The following is a 17175-nucleotide window of genomic DNA, read 5'->3' on the forward strand; positions in this document are numbered from 1 at the left end:
GGTAGAATCAAAGCAGTTGTGCTTTGATTACTTAGTACCTCTCTCTCTATAGAAAAAATACCTTTCTTTTTCTCCATTGAGGTGAATCAAGTCCAACTCGTCGAGAAGCAGTGAAAAGGAAGACTGCAGAATACCTTATGCGTGCAGAAAAAATTTCCAGTCTCTGCCATAAATCCTCTGAAGATGCATCTGTTTCTATGGTAAGCTTTATTTTTTTTTTTTCTGAACCAGAATTTGGTATAATTAAATTATTCTGTCTTTTAGCAAAGCACATTCAAGCTTGAGGTTCAAAAACTGCCTAGAACTTCTCTCTTTCAGGAGGCCTGAGGAGTATTTTGATGTTACATTTCTGTTAAGTTGCTGTTCTTTTCTGATTCTTGTTGGTTGCATTTCATAGCATTACAAGGGGTGCTTGATTTAATCCAGGCCTGTTTGTTCACATGCTTTCCTCCTACTCTGCAGTTAATGATGTAAACATTATTAATCATGCTAAAGAATTTAAAGGTAAAGCAAAAAAACCCACCAGAACGTAACATTTCTTTTGACTTTCCCATGAGAATATTGCTTGGTCCTGTAGGGAGCAGAAAGGCTGTTGGTTTCTTTAGCCTAGCATGTAATGGTGTATCAGAAGTGAGTTCAAGCACATGGTGGGGGGATGGGAGATGAATTTCCCACAAAGTACTTAATTGAGCAAATGTTCTTCCTGATCCCTTCAGATGTCTCTCTTGGATGTGTTTCAGTGATCAGCTGCTGCTTGATTTTTGAGGAGTTTCTGTAGTACTTCCCACCTTCTTAAGCAGAAACACCCTTATCTGTACTTGTACGAAAGACAAACAAAGCTTATTCCAAGGCACCCTCAATAAATCTCTTCTTTGCCCTTCCCCAACTAATTCCTTTGGGACTTACCTGTTCTTACTTTAGACTTTTACTGCAGTCATGCTAAACTGTGTGTGATTGTCAATAACCGCCCTATTGCAGTAAATATAAAAGTTACCAACTTCCTATCTCTCTACATTTATATCAAGTGAGGACAAAAGGGCAGAAGATTATTGCTGCTTATTTTGCACAGATCTAAAAATGCTTTAAGGAGACCACTGCTGCAAAAATAGGAAGCCTTATAAAATCCGACTGCCTAATAAGTAAGTGAAAAAAGCAAAACCACCGATTTTGAAGGGTAGCTTTTTTTATGTTGAGAGCCCACAAGTACAATTTTGAGGATGTTCCAAATGGGATATATTTTGTGAGGTTTGGAGTCTTGCTGCTCCTATGAATTGTACTTTGAACAATTTAGTATTTTGGACTGATATGAACTCCTACTAGGTAGTCTTTCTTTGGGTCAAACACCCCTGAAAATGGGGAAGAATCTGTGTTGAATGAAAACCTCAGTGTGTTTGGAAACCGCAGAACAAGAAAAAAACCATTAACAACCTATTTTTGCCTTTTTATAAGTTTAAAAACTAATTGTGGTTGGGAAGGAGGAAGAAATAGGTGGCATTTTTGTATGTGAACTTGAGAGGTAAAGTATTTCCTCTTTTATGCTGTACTGAATAAGGTACATGCCTTCTTTGCAGATCCAAAGGAAAGCAGGATTAATCGGGATAAGACAAGAAAAAAAAAGTAGTGAGAATAGAATACCATTCTTCTTCTGTGTTGAAACTCAAAATTGACAAGTTAGGGCAAATCTGACTTTGCACAAGCAAAATGTTGCACCTGGCTCATTCTCCTTTTTACAAAAAAAGCCCTGTTTCCATGATTTGGCTTTGTTTTACCTAAGTCTGTATGTGTATTTTAATGTCTTTTATTTGCTGCTCTTCATAATGCATAAACTTGACTTTTATCTTGAGAGTTTTGGAATTTGCTGGCATCAAGGGCAGATGGTGCTGATGGGTCATGATGGTTGTGGTGAGGAACAGCTTGTCTCCAAGTTGATAGCTGAAAGTTCATCGGGAGGAGGACTTACCTCCCAAAGTTATTGTAAGGGTAGTGGTAGGAACCACTAAGAATTGGCATGCTCTGTGCTCTGCCTTAGTGTCTTAAGGAAAGTGGGGAATGTGACTCTTCCTGCACGTTGGTTGCTGAGCAGACTTGAATTCTTGCACCTTAGTTACTGCTTATCCTTTTTACTGCCCAAGATAGTTTACATTGGAGTTTGCGTGAATTATTCCACGCCATGCAGACAGTGGGGTGGAATGACCTGCATCTATAAACGGTGTGATTCTTGGGAGATACTAGTGGAAACATGCAGATACTTTGTGTTCTTCTCCTAAAGAAATTAAGTCTACAGTGCACAAGGTTAGTGTGTATGCCTCCTTGCACCATCACTTCACACCAGCTTGATGTTTCTTTAACTGCTGTTTACATGCCTTTGGTCATGCTGGGGCAAGGCTGGTCTGTTACCACCAGCACCTCCTACTGCTGTAGGTCATGCTGACTGATACCATCCCTTGTTCAAATGCGAATGTTTAAATAACACTGTACAATGCCTTCTTTGCTTACATGAATCTGTAAAGAGGTCTCTCATCACTTCTTCTGTGTGGGAGGGACACTGAAATCTTTGAGAAGAATCACTGCGTTAGTACCCTTAGGAAGCCTTTCCTAGAAGCATGACCAAGCGCTGTTACACTTGTTAGCCCAGCACAGCTTGAACCATTTAACTGAAATTGGTTTGCAAGAAAATGGTGGACAAATACTGTACCCTAGCATTACCTGTGCCTATATTACAATGGGCAGAGTGCAGTTTGGTTATGGGAAGCATGGTTCAGTGCAGGGAACTTCATGGGCAGTGGGGGTGCTGAGATCGTTTGCACTTTGGAGGAAGAGGTCTGACTAGTAAGCAAGCGTCGGCATTTGAGGCAAAGTGTTCTTGTTCGTGACCTGATGTTACAAGGTAGAACTGCTTTGTCACCCATGTCTGGTGTAGATAGCTTTGTGTTTCCTATTGTGCCCTTACAAGGAGCAACCACAGTGATCAGCATCAAAACTAGGCTCACCTGGCCTTCTTAGACATGAAATTTTACTTCTTTCTCATCCACCAGGCCAGAGAAATGTCCAGCAAGGGAAGAGGTAAGCTCAGAAGTACATGTTCAGTTATTGTCCTGCACCCCTCAGCCTCTCATATCTCCCAAAAGCTCAGGCTGCCAGCTGTGTGCTGAACCATGTGCAGCAGTCTCAAAAGACTATGCCTGCTAAACGCACCCCAAGCCACCCATTTGCCATATGAACACCACGTGACGGTAAAGCATGGTGGCTTTTCTCTGGTGACCGGGGACAGAGGGAAGCGAGCTATTCTTCTGCGGCCCAAGCCAGGCTCTTGCCTCTTCAAAGACTAGATTTCACTAGAGGTGAAGGCCTGGCATTTCAGAGCTGAGAAGCAAAAATTATCTTTGATGCCATGGAAACCAAACAAAGAACAATAGTAGTTTGTTACTTTTCTTGCCTCAACAAAAAGCCAAGAGAGTAGCCCTCAAGGATAGCATCCTTAGCAACCACCCTGCTGCTGGCAAGTCTGAGTGGTGAAGAGAGGAGCACAAGAGGAGGTGTTTGGAGAACCCTTGGCACTGTTAAAAAAAGGTTGTTGGTATAGGGCTTAAGGATGGATAGAAGATTTCGTAAGGCTGAAAAGAAGCACAGGGAACTGACGCAACTGTGACTGACCGTGAACTGTGGGGAGCTCACTTGACAGGGTCTTGTAAACATTGAGAAAAGCCTTCCTATGACCTGTAGGAGTAGGAGATGTGGGGACAGCCTCTGGAGGTTGTAAACAGGCATGCAGACCTTCTGGAAAAACAAGCTGCAGCAAACGCTGTCCTTCTCTTCCTCCTCTGGCACAGCACAGCAGCCTCAAGGGCCTTCTCGACAACAAATGCTCAAGAATGCTGTGTGACGGCAGCAGCAGGCCATTTTGCAGAGTCTCAAGCTGTATTTTCTCCTCTGCCCCTTTGTAAGTAGCAGCTCTGGTGAGCCACCTCCAAGCCTGAGTGGGAGCTGCAGCAACAGCCTTTGAATCACACTGGATTGACCGTCAGAAAGCTGCAGTCTTACATAGCTGTCAGCTGTGTGTCCATTTTAACTTTGTTGGTATTTTTATAATGTGTATTTTTTTCACTCGTTGAAATTATTTCTGGTTCTACTTATGCCCAATTTTTGATATTTAGAATTGTCTCTTTTTGCGCTGTTATAAAAGTTGTTGCCTTTTAAAATGTCAATTATTTTTGATTTTCAAAGCAATTTAGTAACGAGTTACATGCAAGTCTGATGCCCAAACAGGAAAAGCAGTCTTCAGTCTTTGCAGTTTTCATAGGGTATCTTACTTCTAAAATTCTCATTAAATGTGCATGAAAATTACACGAAGTGTAAAGAAAATACACTGCTGTAGTTCTGTGAGATGTAAATTTAACATAAAATAAGAAATTTGGTCTCAAGGCTTCCACGACCACATTCTGCATTCCTGTCTGCTGCTGGTTCCAGATGTGCATGACCCCAGACGTGTCCCAGCTTCAGGGAAGATGCAGTCCCAAATTGGTGATCACTGGGGACCTTCTGAAGCACACCATAGCTCTGTCCATGTTCAGATGCGTGCAGAGATGCAACCTTGTTTTCCCATGGTGCGACGTGAGGAAGGGGCCAGGATGTTCTGCCAGGCCAGGAGAGCTGGAAGCTCTTTGACACCCATGGTGTGGAGTCTCACACCTCAGGCCAGCAGTATCTGCTTCAAAACAAGGCATCTCCTTGCTGCAGTCGAGGGTCTGGCCATGCTACAGGGGGATGGTTACTGAAGTCATCAGACACAGACCTCTGAATGGTGAGGGGCGATCACGTTTTGATGCGCAGCTCTGCACTGGTGTTGGTGAAAGTGCTCTTTTTTATCCTGAGGTTCTGTGGTGACTGCTGTCAAAGGTGGCAGCATCAGCAGTAGAATCATTTCCCATCAAATGGGAAATGTCACCGAGCTAGGGATAGTGCTCTTGCCTTAAATGAGGTTAACATGAGAGGCTCTTCCTCTTGCTTGGCTGGTGGTGTACTTCTCTTTCTCCCCCTGCTCTTAAAACTGCTGGCAGTGATGCCAAAGCTGAGGCAAGAGCTATTGCCATATTTTGTTGTGTAGCTTGCAAAATTAGAGCCTTCCGAAGGCAAGTGGTGGCCGCAAGCTGCTGGGTCTTTGCAGAGGCCAGCATCACAATCAGCATCGTCCTTTTCCACTTGAAATTAGCATATGCTAGCCAAAAGGTGATGGTGGGAAAAGGAACTGGTGACACCGATCCCAAGTCAGATAACTCCAGCTGTGCAGCTCAGTGTAGTCTGGAAATAGTTTCAAAACATACAGGGCCTGGCCACAGGAGAGAAGGTACTGGGTTACCTGAGCAACATGCTGAGCATTTGGACAGGCTGCTGAAGGCCTTCTGCAGGCAGAGGTAGCCTGCCACTTTCTTTAGTATATAAATGCCTTATTTCTAAAGGCAAATGAAGCCTTTGAGTTTTTGTCACTCTCCTTCCTGTATTTTTTTTTTTTGTTCCTCTATTTTTGATGAGAGCTCTGTTTTTTATTTTTCTTATCGCTGGCTAGATGCTGAGCTTGGACTTTTACTCTATTCAGAGGAGCAGGCGGCTTCATAGCATGCTTAATTGCTGTAGTTCTGGGAATTGGGTATTTAGAGTTTGCTTCCGGCTTGCTTCACAACAGAATGTGATGCCTCCTCATCACTGGGCTCCACTATTAGACTTTGCAACAGTGAAACCAAAGTACTGTAAAGAGCAAAAAATAACCTGAAACTGATAAAAACGGAGAAGCTACTGGGAGCTGTGGAGATGTGGATGTGATTATTAATCATTTTAAGGTAAGAAATGACTGTAGAATGTGTATATGGAAAACGATGTGTGTACACAGTATTACTGACTGTGCCACCATTGGTGATACTTTATAGAAGGACCCAAAAATATGTACTGGTTTTTTTGGGCTCTTCAGACATGGGGGGTGCAGAAGTCTGATTCTATAGCATTATTAGACAACTATTAACTTCTGTAGAGATGTATGAACATAATTCATGGTTGAAATGTTATGCATAAGAGAAAATTTTAAAAGCTTGATTATGGAGGAATGGTTATAAAATGTAATAGCATGCAGATAGAAGTGGAAATCTTTTATAGTAGTCTAGAGGATTTGGAAATATTTTCTTTCATTAAATGTATTCCTTAGAATGCTTTTGAAGTCTTGTCATGAATAAACTCTGTGTTAGCACAACTCTTTGTTTCAAAGCAAATATTTCATTATTGCAGAAAAATTGCACACTCTTAAAATACAACCCAACAAAAGAACTCCCTTGACCTTCCAACAGCTTGCTAGAATGTGGAACCTAAATTAGGTGTGGAGAAAAAACTTCATGTAGAGTTTTTTTTTCTTCATACTAAAACCTTTAGTGATTTGTAGAACCTGGGCTGCTTTCTCTTAACTGCTGTTGGCACTCTTGCTCGGCAGTGTTTACATGGCAAAATAATTATAAGACCCAGATAGATAAATGAAGATAAATAATAAACTCTTTTTAACATATAGCCCAGTAGGTGACCATAAAAGAAAAGCACACTTTTCTCCATGCTTTTTGACTGTGTGTTTTTGAGTTTAATTTTGCAGGCAATGCTAAAACAAGAGTTGATTTTTTGGGAAAGAATTTGGAAGGAGAGAAGGTGGTTGACTGGCAACATGAAGGGGAACCAGTTTTGGGGAGGGCTTTGGGGAGGTGCTCTGGACTTGGATAGCACAGTAAAGATGTTGGAGGGCAAACACTAGGGAGGAAGCAAATGGAATTACCTAGTTCAGGATCTTCAGTTTTTCTGGGGGTTTCTGATCGTAAGGGAAAACTTCTTGATTTTTCCTGATACGTAAACATTTCATCCACAGCATAATTGCTTACCGGCAGTTTTCCTTCGTGACATATTTGTTAAATATTGCCTCAGGATGCTGACAAATTAGATAAACAGCTTTTGCTTCTTAGAAGCCTAAAAATCAAGGAGTTTCACCTTCTTCTTCCTTTACCTTTATGCAGTAGAAGTGTACTTGGGGAGGCCAGGCTATGCTTAAAAAGAGTTTGGCATTCAACAACTCTGCAAATCAAGTTACCTTATTTGTGAGGAAGAGATCCAGGTCTGTGGTTCTACTAGAAGCTGCATGTTGAATTTTTGGAGGAGGATCTAATAAATTCTCTCAGTTGGGAACTAGAAACTTCTGAAAATGTTTGTTAATGTGCCAGAGGTGTATGTGATGCTTAAGAGGTTCATCTTTGTCCCAGAAGACTTCCAGTTGAAATGTTGTTCCCTCCTTTGACATGCAAGCTTTGGTTTGCCCTAAGAAACTACAAAACGTAGCACGGACAAAAATCTATGTGTATTAACTACTTGAATAGTTAGCACCTGCCAATGCTCTTGCTATGGTGTTAATTTCTAGATTAATGATACGTGGCTAGCTACCTTTTTCTAAGGCAGTTTTAGGAATCATTGCTGTTGTGCACTTTGTTATTAAAATGATTTAATAAAGCTCACCAGAGAACCCTGTTTATAATTCTGTATTTTATGTTCTTCAGACTTAAAAAGCCTCTAATTTGCTTTCTCCTCCTCAGTGATCTCGGAATTATTTTGTACCCAGAATACCTGTAAGGCTTTGATTATTGTGATGGGGTAAGAATTGAGTAATCAATTGCCAGGTTCCATTAAGCACAGAAAGTATAAAAATTCATTATTTTTTCTTTCTAAAATTTTTGTCCTCAATGTTATCTTGATTTTTACTTACTTGCAAGTTGTTTTCCCCCCGCTCCCACCCCAACTAAGGACAAACAGAAAACTTCTCCTTTCATCTTCAGTCTCTCTGATTTATGATAAATTTAGTTTCCTTTGGCCTGGCATTTGCTGCAGCAGGCAGTCTTCCTTCAAGTACCACCCTGATTGATGTATAATCTTTGATATCTTCCATTAGCCTCCCGGATCACTAAGTTCAAGGCCCTCTTGGAACCTAAGGAGCCCTGCCGAGGAACTGAAGGCCTTCAGAGTCCTTGGGGTGATTGACAAGGTAATTCTTCAGTGTCTCTTCAAGAATTCAGTCATAAATCGACTGCATGCTGACATTTTGTCTTTGAAGCTGTGGATCTTAAGGATATGAAACAAAAGGGGAAAATGACTCAAATGCATCTGCACTTTAAAATAACAAAAGTAGAAGAAAAAAGGCTTTTATCTAAGCAATTCATGTAAGGTCATGCAAAATACATTTGAGCTAAAGGATAAGGTACATGTTTGGTGGCATTCAATAGGATGAGGCCTGTTTTTCAAAAATGAAGTCATGGTTACAATACTGGGGTAAGGATGAGTTGATGTGTTTTCAGTTGAATAATCTGGTGGATACTTGAAATATAGAAGGGTAGAAATTCCTGCTTTTGAACTGTCACTTGAAATAGGGGCTGGGGACACACATGACTGTTCTCCTTCCCTAAGAATTTGGAATTGAAATCCCCTGCCAAGACAGAGATTCAGCAGTGAAGCCAAGCTTATTTTTGACTCATGCGAATAATGTCTTCCAAAATCCCAGGGTAATACCCCTCTGTAAACAGTAAAGGACCATACGGATTTTTTGCAAACCTAATTAAGAGACCAGAAGAATTGCTGCATTGTTTTGATAATGCTGATTAGTTATCACCTTACCAAATACTTTTAAGATGATGTATTATTCAGCAATGTGGCAGTGGCTAATGCAGACTGTAAAGGCTCATTTCCTTTTTGCTGCGCCAATTCCCTTGCGGCTTTTGATAGTTCCTTATGTAGTCCCTGGTTTGTGCATGATGTACTGATGCATGGTCAATTTACACATTTGTAACGTGCATCAGAAAGCCTGTAGCTGGTCTCTTAAGGTCTGTATTTCTTGGTTTCTTTTTCTTGTTGGACTGAACCTAGCTATAGGAACTGATTTTTGTTTTTCTTTGCCTGTTTTGTTGTAATTATGTGCATAAGTTGATAACTTCTCCTCAGAGGGCTATATACATTAGGTATTATGGTTGTTTTTACAGCACACAAAGTTTTCTCAGCTCTGACTTAATATTCATTGTATCTTCTTTCCTCAGTTGTAAGTACAGAATTTAGCCTGTGTTCCACTCTGTATACGTATCAGAGACACAGGTTGGAAAGAACACCGATCTTGCATTAGTAGTCACTAACTAAATTAGTAGCCACTAAATGGATGCAGTAGGCATGGACTTTGTGAATTAGTCTGACAATGTGAGACTGCAGAAGTGTTGGAAATGAACCAAGAAAGACCTTTTCGGTATCTTCGTTCTTGTATAAGAATAATGAACGGCGACTGGAGAAGATGCTTGATCAGAATGAAGCTTTTGGAGTCCTTGGTGTTATCAGATCTCCTAGATCTCTCTGAGCGCAGCTCTAGTAAGTGTCCCACGTGTGAGCTGAACGTGTCCAGATCTTTGAGGCAGAGCTGGGAAGAATCAGGGTTCTGGTGATGACAAAAATACAAGATCTTAGTGTTGGAGATATGCATGAGGAGTAACAGGCCCGTGTATACAGCTGGTATGCTCATGTGTAAACAATATTATAGGGGTCAGAGTTAATGTTTAATTATTATATGAAAAAGGGAGCAATGTTCTTTCAGGTGTCTCTCTACTCTGCGTACCTGCTTCCAGATTCTCCTTATTTGAACTTAATCTTAGTCTGAGTATGCTGTCTTTTTTCATATATTTTTTAAGTGTTCATAAAGTTATGAGGTAAATGAAAAGCTGCTCTAAGCCCAAATGTTCAGAGCATGTTTTATTTGGTTTTACAATGCATACACAAAATGCATGTGAATATGAAGCAGAAGTGTGCACGTGTATCTATTTGTTGGAGACGATGCCCCTGCCCTTGGTTTAAAGCACCATCTCACTTCCTTCCTCACCATCACTGTTCTTTGCCTCCTTCTCTGCTTGCATGTGCCCTAAAGCTCACATCATGGAGAAATCCAAATAGATGTGTAAGTATCCTCGCTGGAGCCAAGCAGATGACATAGCGTGTTTGTTTGTGAAAGTGGATTCTGATTTTCAGGGCCAGCGTTGAAAATGCCATGCTTTTGGGCACAAGTCTGTAACTGATTCAGCATCATGCAGAGTTTTGCCTGAAAATACTCTTATCCTATTCTAACCCTGAGGTAACTGCTTCGGTTTCAGCAGAAAATGGGTGTGTGGACAGTAATGAGCCACTGGCATTTTTACTGCTGTCTTGCCTAATCCTGTGCGAGACTGGCTTAAACACACTGACAAAAATGGCGGTGGTTGGTTTGCAGACTTCTCCCACTGCTGCTTGAAGCCCAGAGTGGTGTCTGTCTGCTACAGTGCTGCCTCAAGAAAACCAGCTGTTAACCTGCACTCCATCAAATGCTGACAGGTTCAGTGCCTTCCCTTAGAGTAATGTCAGTCTTTGTTCTTTTGAAGCCTCTTGAAGTGTTTTGAATTGGCTTCATTTTCACAGACAAAATGCTTGTTGCTACCTGAAACTCTGGGTTTTTCAAACTATTTTAGGCTAGGCAGAATGATTAAACATTTAATTTTAGCCTAGTTTATTCCCAATGTGCCATCTTTCCCTCTCTGTCTGCCTTTCCACCTTCCTTGTTGCCTGAATAATTTTTGCTGCGTTGACCTTTTCTGCTGAATCTGAGAGAGTTAGAGATCTTAGTGTTATTAAACTCCTTACAATATTGCGAACATTCATAGAAGAATGACTGTATCTGTGCCTTGCCTCCCATTCTTCTGCTCTCATGCAAAGGCTGTGGTATAAATCCAACTATTCTAACAGACCCAAGAGGACCTACGCTTTGCTTGAGGAAACTAGGTTTCTTGAATTCTGCTGCTGTTGTGTTTGCTTACTTCATGGTGTCAAAGGTAGTTAACCTTTTGCAGGTATTTTATGTGTTTTTATGGGAAGAGTCTACCTCTGAGTAGGCTTCTGAAAATAGAGGTTTAATCTAATTACAAAGGTGGCTTTTGTCCTGCAAATGTTGTGGGCTCTGAGGTGCTGCTGATGGGCAGCAAAGCTCTTGTTATTGTTAGCAGAGGTACCACATTGAAAACAGGCTAATATCTAAATATTTTAGCTACTGTTATCACCAACCAAGAATGATCAATTATTTTATCAGTTCATGTGCCTTAAAGTAGAAAACTTCTTTTTGGAATAGCAAAGATTTTTGCTTTCAAAATTTGCCTAATTAAAAAATCAAGGTTGCAGATTCTGTGCTGAGTTTCTGCCCTAGGCAAATCTTTCCTTTGAAGCTACAACTGGCCCCTAAAGAAACGACTTTGTTATGGTGCTGCTGGATACCTTCACAATGCTGTTTCAAACCCAATTTCTTATTCTTTAGAACCCTCTGTTATTTAGATTCATTCAATTTAAAGATTCATCTTGAAAGCAGAGTGCATTAAGTAATAACTATGCCTCTGTAACCAATGACTGTCTTTTATGTCTTTTCTATCCCCTCCCCTGGTCCCCCATCAAGCCACATTGTCTGTATTGGCACTGGTGTGACTGTGATCAGGTCTTCCGCAGATGTCTGTACATTTGAGCTTGTTGTTCAATACGCTGTTTGTTAAGCTTCATTATACAATCTGAAACCTTATAAAATAAAATACTCTCATCAGGGCCTTGCTAAAATTATTCTGGGAGTTTCTGAAGAGGATTCTAGAAGTAGGTAACTTCTTTCTGAAGAACTGGAAGCAATTCCGTTAATCTTGAGAGTAGGTTATTTTTTGTGGCTGTCGTGCTATCATGAAAAGTCATAGCTCTGATGGTAGTACATTTTGATGAATTGACCTTAGAAATATGCAGAAGAACCAAATCAGTATTATTAATTATTTAGAAGGTGTGATTCCTACTTGTCTACTTGATGAGTGTAAGTGCCAAAAAGCAGGAATATATAGTATATATGTAGAGTTCGCATGCATAATCTGCAGACCCATAGTTGACTTTAAACAGGTTATGGTTAGTTTTAATGGAATTTAATCAGAGGATAGGAGAAATGGGCTCTTTTTATGGCAGTGTGTGTGCCGTGCATGAATAACAAGACATAGGTAACTATGTCCTGTAAGTGTTTGTTGGAAACTTAAATATTCGACATTTGATTTTGAGGTGAGGTTAAAGACTGTTGCAGTTGTGAAATTGAGTTGACCATAGCAGATGTTTTCTCTCACCTGGCTCTCAGGTGCCCACTGCCAAGCATCTTCAGATCATCTTGTAGATTTGAATGAGTGGCTGTGTGTACGTAAGAGGTGTGGGGAAAAGGGAGCTGTAATAAACAGCACAATCGAGTACAGACATTCATCTTGTTTCATTACGATGCTTAGAAAGAGAATCTGGCTGAAAACATGTTATAATGAATTCAACCGACTAGCAAGTTTTCCTCATCCAAACATGGCATAATGGAAAATAGCAGCGGCAATAATGGTTAAAAATCTGAAACTGAGTAATAATAGTAACTATTAATACAAATAAAGAAACTTTTAAGAGCTTGTTTTATGTTTTGATAACCCTCTAGTTTCTTAAGTGACTTGCCAAGTCCTACAAAATCAAATCAACTACAGAGTCGTCGTCAAAACTGATTTCTTAGCTCACTACCTTCCTTTCCCTACTGCTGCGGGATTATTCCTAAGCTACAGTCAGTTTTCAAGCCCCAAGTAACAAAGCTTGCTCAACTTCAAAACACAATCTCTCTCCCAGCTAGAAAGAGTCCTGTCCCTTCTTCCCTGCTCTCAAACACCTGCCACTTGTTTTCCTGAAGTCTTTCCATTTATACCAGTCTGAACATTTCTGAGTGTTTTGTTGTTATAACCCTTAGTCTCTCTCCAGCTTGTTTCTTGTTTGTCTCACTGAAATTTCTTCTGACTTTAGTGAATGTTTTGTCTCATCTGACATAAAACAGTCCTAAGATTGGCTAAAGTAATGCAGATTTTGCCCTTCCCTTTATAAAATAGAAATTAAATTATTGAATATTCCAGTGCAGGCTGAACTATATGTATCTTCTGTCCTCCAGAAAGAAATAATTTATAGAGATATTTTCTTTTAAACCAAAATTACTTCAGTTTGTCTTCCTAACTATTACTAAGTTGCTTAGTATATAAGTGGTGCCAGGCAATTACTCTGTGATGCTGAGTGCTATGTCATATTGTAAACTGTATTCTCTAGTAAGACCTGTCAGATATATTTTCTAGGTTAATATTTCAGCATTTGTCATTTATTGGCCAGTTTTTAGTTTGCTTGAAGAAAGTGGACTTTCCTCTCTGTTACCAACCAACTAAAAGTATTTAAAAATTCGAATTTTAATATATGCTGCTTTCTTAGCATTTGCATTATTTAAAGCTGCACTGTTTGTCTTTTAAGTACACTATTATTGCAAGTCATAGAATATATGAGCTGTAAGTTCCTTAGAATAATGGTTTGAAAGGAGGAATAATTGCAAACTGAAGATAATTCATGTTGCACAGGTACAAGGATAAGCAATAATCGCATTTTTCATACATATTAGCCAAATGTAATCTCTTTTTATAACGACAGAGGGAGACGAGCGAGAGTCCGGGTGGTGTAATCTGAAAAGTGACAAGAATAAATCTGTGTTAAGTAAATCTTTTAATCCTGGTAGCCTTGACAGCCAGCACAGCTGAGGAGAGTGGGGGGAATTGCATGCCTGCCTGCTTCTGCCTCATCACCGCAACTGTGCCCTGAGTGTGCCAGCCCCTGCTAAGGTTTTCTTGCAGCTCCAAGTACTCCTGCTAGGATCAGGTGACCAACTTGTCTCGTTCCTGGTTGTCTGTTACTACTTGTAACGGGATTGTCCAACTGGTGAGGTAAATGCATGGAGAAAAATCTTAGGTGATCATCTGATACATCTTCGAGTTTGTAGGACTTTTGCTAGAGAATCTATCCTATGATGAGAGTGCATTTGTTTAGGAGATAAGGACCAGAATTAATAGATGGCCCACTGGTGATGTTATTACGTGATGTGTTTCCAGTGTAGAATGGCAATTTAGTAACAAAATGGAGCTGGTTTTAAAGTAATCCCTTAGCTCTGGTGTGTCTTCAAAACCTTTCTGGTATCTGGAACTGCAGTAAGAGATCCTATTCCGTTTTCTTTGATTAGGCACAAGCTATTTTTCAACCCGTGTTAGTGAACTTAAAGCCACATTTTTGTAAGCAAACGTTTTTTGAGGTGTTTATTTTGATCAGTGTTAAAACCTGCTCAAGTAAATAAAAAGCACAGGTATGTTCTGTGCCACGTCCTGAAACTGTGGAGACTGGAAAAAAATCAGTATTAGATGCTGGGTGGGGGGAAGGGAGGGGAAAAAAAAACCAGAAAAGAAAGGGGGACCGGGGAAGCAAATGTCTGCAGTGTGATAGAGGACTGCATTTATGTTAAAGCCACCCGCAGGAGAGCAGTGCATTTAGAGCAGTCCTTAGTTCTTCCAGTGTTGTCCCCCGTGACCTTGGTTGGGTACTCGGTAGGGTGACTAATGGTTCACCATGTTCTTTTTTCCTGGTGACTTGCCTGTTGCCTGCCTCTGGGTTTGTGATTCCCCTTATGCTGACTTCTGCAGTATTCCTTCAGTCTCTTATTTCAGGGCTTTGATGCATATGTTCTGAAGGTGGCCACCGTGACTTTGGGTGGCAGCAGATGGTAAACCTTCAGGCTGCCACCGGCTATACTGGTGTTAAGTTGGAAACTTAACGTTTGATGAAGAATCAGTAGTGCATATGAAAGAGCTTTTACTGCAGAAATATCTTTTAATTAAAAAAAATTAGCATACTGGAACATTTGCTAATTTCTGTGCATTTAAAGGATCCTAAAATTAACTGTTTTCTTAAAGCTAGACTATGGTTATTTACCAGGCAGGTTTTATTTTATTTTTCTCCAATTAATTGTACCTACTATACTGAATTGAATTTATTTTCCACTAAGCTGTTGGATATACTGTAAATCAAATCTAAGAAGCTAATTTTTTTTGAGTAGCTGCTGTCAGCATCAGAATTAACCCCGACTTAGAATTTTCTACTTGTGATTTTTTTTTTTTTTCTTTCTATTTGACATCATGGAGGGGTATTGCTATCTGCCACTTTACTGAGCTGCTGCCATGCAGCGCTGCTGTGTTCACTTGTTTTTTGGGATGTGCCTGAGAGCTCAGGTGCTTGTACAAAATAGGGATGTCTGTGCTGCTGAAGACACTTATTTACATTATATATTTATTTGTGGCAATTGCTATTTGCTTGTCAGTGTTTTTGGCCACGTTGAGGTTGTCATCAACGCAGAAGAATAGGGAAAGAACGAGTAAGCAACAGTGCCGTAAAAGCCAGCGTGATATGTAGACCTTGACTCTGTTCATACATTGGTATTACAAACAGGATTTTGCCTTGTCTCCTTTTGTGTCACAGTCTAGTTGCTCAGTGCCCAGGAATGCCCCGCTGTGCATTCTTCTCCCTCCCCTCTGAGATAGGATGCTGAATGTTACAGCTGACAGCTCATTGTTAGGAGGTATTAAATATTACAAGTTACACAGTAGTCATCATCAGTGAAACAGGTTCCATCAGCTTATGCAAGCTAGGACCAGCCTAGTCTAATGCGAGCACCTTTGTGTGATCTGCTCTGGAGAAGAACAGAGTTATGCCATAGGGAATGCTATGTGGAATCCTGTTTTGTCCCATCGTGCCATTAGGGTGGACACTTGTCACTTTGCATTTTAAAAAGAAATCTTAGGAAAAGAATTACTGAAGCACTCCCTTTTGCAATGGGAGAGAAATGTGAAGGAATGCAAACAGGAAAGACTTGTTGGGATAGCACTACTGTCTAGAAATTGTCTGTAAAGCATGAGGTGAGGAGAGTAAGTTGGCATTTGGGTCAATGGCAGGCTTACTGTTAACGCACTTCTGCAGCAGCCTGGTAATGCATCCAAGAGCTGTTCACCTTGCTCTGGATGCGTGATAAAAAGTCAAGCAAATATACTTGTGACCGTCTCTTTCCTGGTCCTATCCCTTCCTGAAATGTCAGCTTTCTGATAGTGATCTACTCATTCATGTAGTCCTTTAATTATTTGGGTGAATCTGGTTAAACCACTTTTTTGTAATATGCATGCAGGCTGCCTCTCCTTGGAGCAGGTTTTTGGTTTGGTGGGCCCATGTAAAGCCCACAGTCTGCCAGGGCCAAATGGAGCATCACTAGGTGAATTTCTAAAGTTACTTTTATGGCTCTTCCTGGGCTTCTTGGAGTCCCTTTTGAAGCAAACAGTCTTGCAGAAAGCTCAGTATTGAATCAGCAAAGAAATAGTTTTCCATGAAATGAACTGGAGCTGTAGATGTTCATCACTGGGGGAAGGTATGATGCCTGATGGGAAGGAAGAAGAAAGAAGCTGGTTAGAAAGACTGGTTAGTCCATCTAGTTAACCTCAAAGGCACACAAATATTATTTGTTGTTATTACAGTTATAAAACCGTAGCTGCTACTTTCATTTTCATGTTGTAATATAACAACAGATGAAGCTAGCCCTAAAGGGACCCGTTGTCTGCTTTATTCGCGTTAGTGGTAGTCATTCTATATGTCGTCTTATAGGGTGAGGGCTTAGTAATCTGTTCTGTTACACCATATGCTAATACAGTGCTGATAAGCAAGTGTGAAAAATGAAAGGGAGGAATACATTAATTGTATTTGTGCAATAAGGTATGCTATCAAAGGCAATTATTTCATGACAGTTTTAGTTATAGCAGTTGTTTTATCATGGAATAAAAGATGGCTTTAGGAGCCTTTTATTGGAAAGACAATTGTATCAAATTAGTACCAAATTAGATTTTTGTCTTTATAAAGGTGAGCAAACCCATGAGCAGTTTTTAAATTGGTGTCTTCTACTCTACAAATGAACAAATCCTGTTTGAGGGTTAAAGAAGCTATTATTCTGTCCTTTATGCTGACAGCTTCATTACTGATTGGCCTACTGTTGGTATTAAAAAAATGTTTGGCTCCTTATGATCTTTGTGCATGCAACTATAATATTAATACAGACCACGGAACTGTTCATTAAGAAATGACTTTAAATGAGGTTGATGCTTGTAAATCTGGAGAGATACAGATGTTAAATGCTGCCATTCCTTTTCATATACAGCTGTATGGCTAATAATTTCCAAGTGGCTA

The 17175-nt window shown here is 40.2% G+C and overlaps 1 protein-coding gene across 6 annotated transcripts in view; it reads left to right on the forward strand.

Annotated features, from left to right (window-relative positions):
* RPS6KC1 (ribosomal protein S6 kinase C1) overlaps positions 1 to 17175 on the forward strand; it is a 91302-nt gene that overhangs the window by 41478 nt on the left and 32649 nt on the right. For all 6 annotated transcript variants that reach the window (XM_076334551.1, XM_076334554.1, XM_076334552.1 and 3 more), the window contains 2 exons: positions 82 to 200; positions 7961 to 8053. In XM_076334551.1, coding sequence (XP_076190666.1) covers positions 82 to 200; positions 7961 to 8053 — 212 coding nt within the window. The remainder of the gene's footprint in view (positions 1 to 81; positions 201 to 7960; positions 8054 to 17175) is intronic.

This window comes from Aptenodytes patagonicus, chromosome 3 (assembly GCF_965638725.1).
Source record: "Aptenodytes patagonicus chromosome 3, bAptPat1.pri.cur, whole genome shotgun sequence".
Classification (NCBI taxonomy): Eukaryota; Metazoa; Chordata; class Aves; order Sphenisciformes; family Spheniscidae; genus Aptenodytes; species Aptenodytes patagonicus.